This window comes from Mus caroli, chromosome 3 (assembly GCF_900094665.2).
Source record: "Mus caroli chromosome 3, CAROLI_EIJ_v1.1, whole genome shotgun sequence".
Lineage (NCBI taxonomy): Eukaryota > Metazoa > Chordata > Mammalia > Rodentia > Muridae > Mus > Mus caroli.
Genome location: NC_034572.1, coordinates 146,547,355 through 146,557,180, shown reverse-complemented (window position 1 = coordinate 146,557,180; position 9,826 = coordinate 146,547,355). Strand labels below are relative to the sequence as shown.

At 44.6% G+C, this 9,826-nt stretch overlaps 1 protein-coding gene and 1 long non-coding RNA gene across 8 annotated transcripts in view; one reads left to right on the top strand and one right to left on the bottom strand.

The window, feature by feature from the left end:
• Positions 1–9,826, top strand: part of St6galnac3 (ST6 N-acetylgalactosaminide alpha-2,6-sialyltransferase 3) — a 513,109-nt gene that overhangs the window by 162,542 nt on the left and 340,741 nt on the right. Inside the window, exon 1 of one of the 7 annotated variants that reach the window (XM_029475441.1) lies at positions 7,911–8,008. The exons of 5 other annotated variants lie outside the window; for them this stretch is intronic. In XM_029475441.1, coding sequence (XP_029331301.1) covers positions 7,958–8,008 — 51 coding nt within the window. In that variant the 5' untranslated portion in view covers positions 7,911–7,957. Of the gene's footprint in view, positions 1–7,910; positions 8,009–9,826 lie in introns of those variants that run through there. One more of the 7 variants, XM_029475449.1, reaches the window with a different exon arrangement.
• Positions 7,530–9,826, bottom strand: part of LOC115030629 — a 5,552-nt gene continuing 3,255 nt past the window's right edge. Inside the window, exon 3 of the long non-coding RNA XR_003836229.1 lies at positions 7,530–7,654. This is a non-coding gene — a long non-coding RNA (uncharacterized LOC115030629). The remainder of the gene's footprint in view (positions 7,655–9,826) is intronic.

Here is a 9,826-nt window from a genome sequence, read left to right as displayed (position 1 = left end):
TGGAGGAGTGTTCCTCTTTCTCCACATCCTCGCCAGCATCTGCTGTCACCTGAATTTTTGATCTTAGGTATTCTGACTGGTGTGAGGTGGAATCTTTTTTTATGTACTCCTGGAGTAAACTTCAGATAGTGTACTGCTGACAATATTGTGAATTAAGACAATATTGAAATGGGCTTCGCAGCCTGGGGGTATTGATAGCTGTTGATCAATTTTGGGGGCAATTCTCAAGCATGGAAGGTGAAGATCTGAGCAAAACTTACATCAGGGCAAGAATGGGAAGTAATTTGCGTGTCTAGCTGTAACGCGTGGAGGGACATGTCGCTGTATGCACATTGACGTGAGGTCTCTGGTGGTTTGTCCCTGCTACCTGTACATGTTCCTTGCCACCTTTGCTTTGTAGACATTTTGGAAGATTGTTGCTAAATCTCCACCCATGTCCTCTCTGATTTGTTCAGTATCAGCCTGTTACAGGCAGAGGTAAGGCCCACTTTATCACAGATATCTTGGCATGCGCATACAAGCTAAAAGTAGAAAAACACCACTTATAAATCCTAACATTCAATATAGACATAGCTTATAATTTAATATCTTCTGATTATTGGCAAATGAAGTCAACTGAGGGAATATTGCTAAATTGTTACCTCTGACCAATGAAAAATTCCAAACAGATCATGCTCATATACGCATACAAGTATGCTCTGTGTGTACGTACATGTGTATGCATACATGTGTGTGTGTGAATTTGTATTTATGTATATGTGTGTGCACATGTGTATTGTGAGCACACATATACTCACAAGTTTTATATCCTAATACTAAGCTCTGAACTCATTGCAATTCATCTTAAAATTTTTAAATTAAAAATTCCATCTTGTAATTTTAAAATTAAAAAAAAATTCAATTTACCTGATTACAAGCATGTTTGCTGTGCCAAGGAATCAGGCTTCCCCGAGACATCTGTTGGTAGGGGCTCAGAGCAGCCTGGGCAGTCTTCCTGAAGTATCCCCATGCTTGCCCAGTCTCCAGGCGCTCAGCTGGTTCTGTTTGCCCTGTGTCAGCGTCCTCTCTGATCAGCCTCCTCTCCAGTTATAGTCATTTCCCATCAGGAATTCACAAGTCAGCACTTTACAGCCTTGAGTGGGCCACGAGAGAACGCCATCGCTGCAGCCCGACCCTCTTCAATCAGTAGAAAAATGTCATCCTGTCTCTAGTCTGAACTTATTCCCTTCTCATAGCATCCTGACATTATTTTTAAAAAGCTAGCCCCAGCTCTTTCCATCTGATTTCCAATCCTGGGAGGAACTGGTAAATGCAAAAATGGGTGCTTGAAAGGATGCCGGTGGGGGAGGGTCCTCTTCCAGGGCACTTTGTATTTTCTGACAAACTCTGGGTGATTTGAGTTTCTGGTAAAGCAATTTACCACAGTTATTTTCTATGGAAACAGAAGCTCTCAAATCAGGGAATACCAAACTTCATATTGGGTGACTCAGACCTGGCAGAAGACCATTACTAGACCGGAAAGCTCCTGGTCTGAGCCCACAGTGCCTAAAGCTCTGCCATATGTGGAGTGGGGGAACTGGCCGAGGGAGTCTCAAGGCTTACTATGCTTCAGGGAGACTGCTTTTACAATACTGCTGAGGGCAAGCCTAACTTCTCAGCTTGTGACAGGTGTTTCTTTCAGGCATGTTTCTCCTTCAGAGGGAAAGATTCATCGCATAGCTTTAGTGTTAAGATACCTTATGAATGAATAAGGGCAGTGTGTAGCAGATTGTATTTGAACCTTCATGTTCATGAAAGCTTTCTTCATAGAGGTGGTTCACTTTGGGAAATTTAATGGGAGAGCTTTCCCTGTTTAACAGAATCTTATGTCTGTTTTGTGCAGATTGCAAGATGTAGCTCTGGTGTGTGGATGTGTCTGTGAGTATGTATGTGCACGTATATGGAAGTCAGAGGTCAACCTTGGGTGCCATTTCTCTGGATATCATCCATCTCATTTCTTTGCCTCTTGCTTGATGCTCAGTGAGTCAACAAGGCTGGCTGGACCATGAGCCTTAGGGGTCTGCATGATTCCATCTCCTTAGAACTGGTGTTGCAAGCTGGTGCCAGCACATCCAGCTTTTAAAACTGGTTTCTAAAGGTGTAATTCAAGTCTTTCTATGAACACTTTGTCTTAGCTTTGCAGCCTCGAGAAATTGCCTGTTTCATAGTTTTGAACTATACATTTTTATTTCATTATTGCCTCTAGCCTTCCCACGTGGTAGAGGAAACCCAACCCCAGTCTTTCATGGCGCACGGACACCTCCTAGTAGTAGTCATTGCTCATTTCTCTGCAGTCACCTCCATGCCAAGATCCACCCTGATGTCCTGCCTTGGGGTGCTTGTGGGTAACACTTGCATATTTTGATTTTTTTTACCATTAAATTATTTTCCTGCCTTTGTTTTGAGTATGCATGGCATTCAGTTCCACTGTTGAGCTTGCTTTTCAATCAATGGCTCTCTCTGTCTCTAAGAAACTTTCTTCCAGAGATTTTCTAAGTGGTAGTGAGAGCAAGGTGTTGGCTCCAGCCAACAGGTGTACACTCTCAGCTGTTCTCCGTGTTTTGCTGACTGTCTCATGGTGGTGAAATCTCTTTCTTCATGAGGGGATATAGCTGACATTTCCAGGCTATCTATTATCTGTTTGCCTGCCTGCCTGCCCATCTGCCTGTCTTGTCTATCTATTATCTGTCTATCTGTCTATCTATTTATCAATCATCTATCTATATGCCTGTCTCTCTATCAGTCATCTGTCTGTCTGTCTGTCTGTCTATCTATCTATCTATTATCTATCTATCTCAGATCCTCCCAGAGAATAGAGATGAAATGAATTTGGGTAACTACTTTAGAATATGAAAAATCTGTCTCTCAAAATAACTTCTACTAAACAAGCTCTAATATCTATTGTCCTTCGTTGTACTGCAGAAGCCTATTAAAGTTGTCGTAGGACTTCCAGTTTGATTCTGTTCTGGAATTTTTTGCTTTGAGTGGTGGATCAGTGTATAGAACATATTTATTACGTAAAGTGCAAAGCTCAATGTGAAACTTCACAGCTTCCATTTCAAACGCCAGTTTTAACTGTGCATAAGTTCATGAAGTTGGGTCTGGTTAATGTTGACATATAATGTTTTTATTTATTTGCAAGTTTTTTTCAAACTTTTTATTGATTCTTTGTGAGTTTTACATCACACACTCCAGTCCCTCTCATTTCCCCATCCCTTCATTTATGCCCTCTGTCCTTACAGCCTCCCCTAAAACAAACAAAACAAAACAAAAAACAAAAAACAAACAAAAAACCCAAAACAGTTAAAAACAAAACAAAGCATGGAAAACATCTCATTGTAGAAGCCCTAGCATGTTATAGTGTGTCACACGGTATACCCTTTTGTCCACACATCTTCAATTTGCAAATATTCATTGCAGTGAGTCATTGGTCTGGTTTGAGGCCTCTGGCTTCTTCTATACCATCAACTCTAGATCCTCGCTGGGTCTCCTTCCTGTTATCCTGTTGATGCCCTGTGTCATGGAGATCCTGCAGCTTTGGATCCATAGAACCAGCCTCTTTCATACCCTTTAACAGTTCATAAATGAGGTAGATTTTGGGGTGTGCTCTGGATCTGGGCCTGGGTGGTAGTGAGCTGGTCAGCCCTCCAGCTCTCCCATACCCACACTGCTAGGGTGAGCTCTCCAGCACTGCCCTGGCTAGTTCACCCGATGCTGAGCTGGCAAGGGACAGGGTCAGCTCTTCTCTCCCATTTCGTCTGGGGCAGCTCACCTGCATCCAAGCCAATAGAGCCCGTCCTACTGTGTCGCCCAGTTGAGGTACGGGACCCACCCTTTGGAGAACGGTGTGGGGGGGGGAGCTATGCCAACTCTTCGGCTCTCACACCCTCACAGCTGGCTTACCCACACCTCTGCCACCAGCTCTACTGTGTTGCTTAGGTGAGGCCCAGTGCCTGACCTCCCAAATGCTACAGCAGGTGAGGGGCAGGGCTAGCTCTCCTGCTCTCATGACCCTAGGGCCAACTCTCCGAACTGCCGCAGGTGCGGAGAGGTAAGCTGGGGAGGGTGTCATCATGTCATCTCATGGCAGACGAGTGATGGGCCAAGTGCCCCATGCTCTTGCTCTCTGGCCAGCTTACCCACCCAGACCCTCTAGGGCCAGGTCTAGTTCTGCTATGCTATACAGGCAAAGTGCAGGGTTCAATCTCCAGAGTGCTGCAGTTGATGAGAGGTGGGGCAAACTCTCCAGAATGCCCCAGCCAGTGAGGGGCGGAGCCAGCTCTGCACAACCCTTAGACATGTAAGTGGCCCCAGGTGATAGTCCAGACCAGACGTGTCCACATGGTCTTAAGTGGTAGTATGAGCCATGGACGCCAACAGAGACCCCTGTTGCTGCATGGCCATGCACCTGAACATGGCCCTGAGAGGCAGCATGGGCTAGGACTTCATCATGGCTTCAGGTGGCAGGACTGGTTACTCACATCAGGCTATTACTCTCCATCCTTGCATCTCCAGTTCCCTCTATCTTCATAATGCTCAAACGCTTCTGCTTCTCATTCTTGCCCGCCTGCCCTACCACGCACTTGCACATGGTAGTGGCTCCTGCTGCACGTAGGCCATGCAGTTGCCTGGGCTCTGAGTATCCTCCTCTGCCTGCACAGCCTGGAGTGGGGCAGGCAGGCAGACCTCTGGGTGTCTTCTGCCTGACCACATCATGTAGCATGGTGGTTGTGGGTCTCTGCATGTCTTCCACTACCTGGCTGCAACATATTTGCAAGTTCTTTAACAATGAAGTTTACAAATTAAAAAAAAAAACTTTAAATAATTTACTTATATAAGAAAACATATAACATACAACAAATGTTATATAACATACAACAAATGTGGAAAATAGTATCCAAGCTGCTATCGCTAGCTCAAGAAAGAATTTGGCCATTTCTGCCGGGAATCCCATCAGGTCTCTGGCCATGCTTTTTCTGTTTTCTGTCAAGGAGAGGGATTTTCGTGCTTGTCTGTATCTTGCCTTACTTTATAATTCTATCCTATTATCTATGAACTCTGTTAGCATAGTAATGTTAGCGTTCCACTATTTTTATTTAGGAGTGTTTGTATATTTTGATCATGCGTTTCCCCTCCCAGCTTCCGAGATCCTCCCGACCTCGCTGCCCACCCAGCTTCATGTCCTTTCCCTCTGTCTCTCTGCTTGTCTCTTAAAACAAAACAAAAGATGCACAAAAATGGGAATCAAAACAAACAATATGACAAAATTTGCCAAAATCAAAGGAAATGACACAAAGGCCCACAAACCATCACGGACTTTTTCGTTGTTTGTATTGGTCAACTGCTCCTGGTTATGGGGTCCTCCTTGGAGCGTGGTTGATATGCTCAGTGTCTCTTCACTAGAGATTCCTGGCTTTCCCTTTGTCAGGAGGTGTTAATTGCAAATAGCTGTTAGTTAGGGCTGGGAGCCTTTGTTTACCTTCTCCTCTAAGTGCTGAGACCCCATCTGGCTTGGACCCTGTACAGGTCTTGGTAGAGTCTCTGTGAGTTCTTACGTGCGTTGGTCCTATTCTGTCTGGAACACACTGTTTCTGGGAGTCATCCACCACTTCTGACTTCTACAATATTTCTGCATTCTCTTTCCCATTCTCTTTTTCTGAGAGGAGGGTTTGAGGAAGGCATCCCAATAGAGAGTCGATAGCTCCACATGTAGAGAGTTCAACGGTGGGTCTCTATGTTAACTCAATGTACTGCAAAAAGAGGTGTCTCTGGCGAGGGTTGATCTGTGTGCTGATCTGCGGGTATAGCAGTGTGCCATTGGGAGTTCTCTTATTGCTATATTCCTTTATTAGAATGACAGTAGTTTCCCCCATGACTGTGCAATTTCAAACCTTGTATTTATGCATCATCTCTGTGCAACCTTCTGCAGCTGGCTTTTTTCATGTTCCCTGGCTTGTGAGACGTGTACACATGAATACATTAGTCTGTTTATTCATTTTTACCATGGTGTAGTAACACGTGTGAATTATCCAGCGTTGGTTTGTCTGTTTACTGTTGATAGGTCTTTAGGTTGGTTGTAATGTGGGACAATTATGAAAGCTTATGCCAAACAGCTATTATAACTCTGGGGTGTGGATGAAAGAGGAGCCAAAAGCACATATATTTACTTAAATTTAAAAATTTTTATGTGCACGAGTATGTTGCCAGATGTATGTCTATACATCCCGTGCATACAGAAGCCAGAAGAGGGCATTGGATGCCTTGGGACAGAAGGTGCAAATATCCATCAGCTACCATGTGTATTCCAGGAATTGAACACGAGTCTTCAGGACGAGCAGAAGAACTCTTAACTGCTGAGCCATTTCCCCAGCCCCTACGGCATTTATGTTTAAGAATTACATTGCTGTAGAGTCATACAAACTCTGGTTTTATTTTATTATTTTATGTTTACATACATTTTGTCCATATGAATGTTTGTGTACCATGTGAGTGCAGTGCCTAAGGGGGCCAGAAGAAGGTTTTATAGTAGCTGAAAAACAAAAAATACAGAAAAAAGTGTTACCACACAATGCCAACTTATTTTCTAAGATAGAATAGCATTATTGGTAGTGTAAGTGTGGGTCCTGTTCCACACCTTCATGAACACTTGGTTTTATGTTCTCCAAAGTCAACTCATGGGTGTGCGTGTAAGTGAACTCAGTGCTTCAGTTTACATTCATGGCAAATTAATTAGGCTGAGAAGATTTCATTGAATCTGATATTTTTATATCATCCTTTCTGAATTGTTTCGTCTTAGCTTTAACTCACTTTGATTTTGGGTTGTTTTTTCTTTTTAATTGATTTGTAGACTTTTGCCAATATTCTGTCTGCTCACTCATATGTGTTTTGGTGTTTAATACAAAATCAATTTCTTCTGGGAGTGGTGACTCATGACTGTAGTTCCCGGATTTGGGAGACTGAGACAGGATGGGTTTGAAGCCAGCCTGTGCTACATAGTGTCTTCTAGGTCAAGAAGTCTGGGAGACAGCCCGAGACCCTATCTCCAAAAATAAGAAGAGAGTTTATGATAAGTAATGTATCTTTGTGTGCACAAATATATATTGGTAGCATAGTACTGACAGAAAGATGAGGAGACCCAACAGAGACCATAAATGAACCTACGTGTATATGGAAAGTTGGCAAATGAGAGCTGTCTTTACAGACACCTGCTAGAGACTCTCCGACATCACACTGGTCCCTTGGTCTTTGGGTCGGCACCACACAGCCCTTAGCTTCTGTACCTTCATTGTTCTTCAAGAATGTTCTGGTCTTTTTTGGCTCTTTGCTTCTACATAACTTTGTAACTGGCTTGAAAATTCTAATATTTTAAGGAATTATACTAAATTCATAGATTTGTGGAGGAGCTGGCATATTCATAATGTTACGGTATTGCGATTTCTGTCTGTCTGTGTCAGCATCTACTCACTTGGCCTTTAATACTGTTGGTTATGATAGATCAGCATCAGCATCAGCTTGGCTCCTGCCGCCCCGCATTCCTTTTACGTGGACCTCAGTGTTTATAGGATCAAGAATCTTTGCTGTCTGCTTCTTGTTATTTTCTGAGGAGTTGGCATCTCTGAGACAAAGGGAGGTGGAGTTTGAAAGGGAAAGAGAGAGAAACAGAAGAACAATACAATCTTAAATAGTTTAAATGTGGTTAAGTGGTCTTAACACCCTGCCTGTATGATGTTGATTGATACCCAACAGCCTTTCAAGTTAGCTGTTATTTTTTCCTGGTTGTGATTTTTTGTTTCTGTTTTGTTTGTTTTGTTTTCAAGTCAGGGTTTCTCTGTGTAGCCCTGGCTATCCTAGAAATCACTCTGTAGAAGGGGCTAACCTCAGATTCGGAGACCTGCCTGCCTCTGCTGGTATTAAAGGCATGTGCGACTGCCCAGATTATTTTTCCTGTTTCAATGAAAGGAAGCCAAGGGTAAGTAAAGTCAAATAAAGTAAATGTAGTCACAAAGCTAATGTATACGGTGAACCAGGATTTGGAACCTCTGAGTTTCACTACAGCAGGGGGTTGGCCCTCACACCTGCCCTCGGGGGAGGAGGATGTTCAGCAGTTTTCAAGGAGATGATACAGTGACCAAGGAGGACCTTGCGTTCAGGACCCTTATCTTGTGCATCTTTCATCCGTCCTCCACAGTCAGCAGGCATTTGATAACTACCTGATCCCTCCCCTCTTGCCACTTCTCCTGGCTGAGGAGATCATCTGGTCCCCAGAGAGGGGATCCCTCCCCTCTTGCCACTTCTCCTGGCTGAGGAGATCATCTGGTCCCCAGAGAGGGGATTTTGCATACCAGATGTGCAGATACCCCACATAAGAACTATGCATTTCCTAGGCTGGATTTTGGTCCGCACAGCTCTGCAGGGGATGGATATGTAAGGCAGTGGCCTGTCTGGCATCCATTTAATGTTTCCTTAAGCAGGCAGTGATGGAGCACTGTGATAGCAACACCAGAGGAAGCTCACGGCTCCTAATGGTCTCCCGTGTGAGTTCAGCTGGGAAGGATTGTGCTGAATGCAGCCTAGACACTTGAGCCCAGTGCTCGTCGGTGAGAGGATGGCTGTAGGCCACCTTACCATCTGTGATCCTCAAGGGTGGAACCTGCTGGAAGATTCTCTTGCTATCTATCAACATGCACGTTCAGACAGGCCTGTGGAGCATGGGAGGGGTGAGGGTGGTATGGTGATGGATGGAGGGGACAGGAAAGAGGAGCCTTTGGGAAAGAGATGCTTGGCTTTTCAGAGCAGAGGCTGTGAGCTGGCTTCACAGCCATGGTGTCCAGAGAGCTGTCTGCTGGTGGCCACCTGAGGCAGTTTGCTTTCCTGCTTCTCTTTTTTGCTTTGTCCCATTCTCTTTCTCTTCTGTCCTCTTCTCCATCTCCCTAGTCACTGTGTGTCACATCAGAGACTTTCTAGGTCAGAAGTTGAAAGCAGGTTGGCGAGGTGGCTCCGTGTGTGAAGGTACCTGCCACCAAGCCTGATTATCTGAGTTTAATCTCTAGGACCCACATGGCAGAAGAGAATTAATTTGTGAAGATGTGTTCTGTCCTCCAGACACATACGGTGACAAGCATACAGCCATTCATGCACACATGCACACACGTGCGTATTCACGTGAACTGGCAGGTTGGAAACAGTTTCAGATCCCTTTATTTCATTAGCGGAGAACCACTGATGATGAAGTGAAGGAATCTTGGAGACAGCCGCCCTCATCTGTCTCCACCTTCTCCATGGAACCACCACGTCCTTTCCAGTTCAGATCAATAGGTTGTGTTCCTTACATAGTGATTTCAGCTTTTCTTTCTTAGAGTAAAAACCCACCTACCGCACCACTTAGAGAGATAAATCTATACCTGCTGTTGTCCAGGGCAAGGACCATGACCTTTGGTTATATCCCTGTTGTGGTGACCACAGATAGAATATTGAGTAGGCTGTCCATGAGCACTGGGGCTGGTTGTAGCTGTTTCTGTTGTTGGTTATGTTTTGTGCATGGCGTTGTATGAATATTCAGACGCTCCTCAAATTCTAGCTTTGTCATTAGTCAGCTGATTCTGTATGAGCCCCGTGATTCTCTAAAATGGGTCAGTGAGCCCTCTTTGCATGTCTCACCCAGATAGGAGGTTGTGGGTGAGGGTGTCTGGATAGGTGAGGTTGTGGGTGAGGGTGTCTGGATGGGTGAGGTTGTGGGTGAGGGTGTCTGGATGGGTGAGGTTGTGGGTGAGGGTGTCTGGATGGGTGA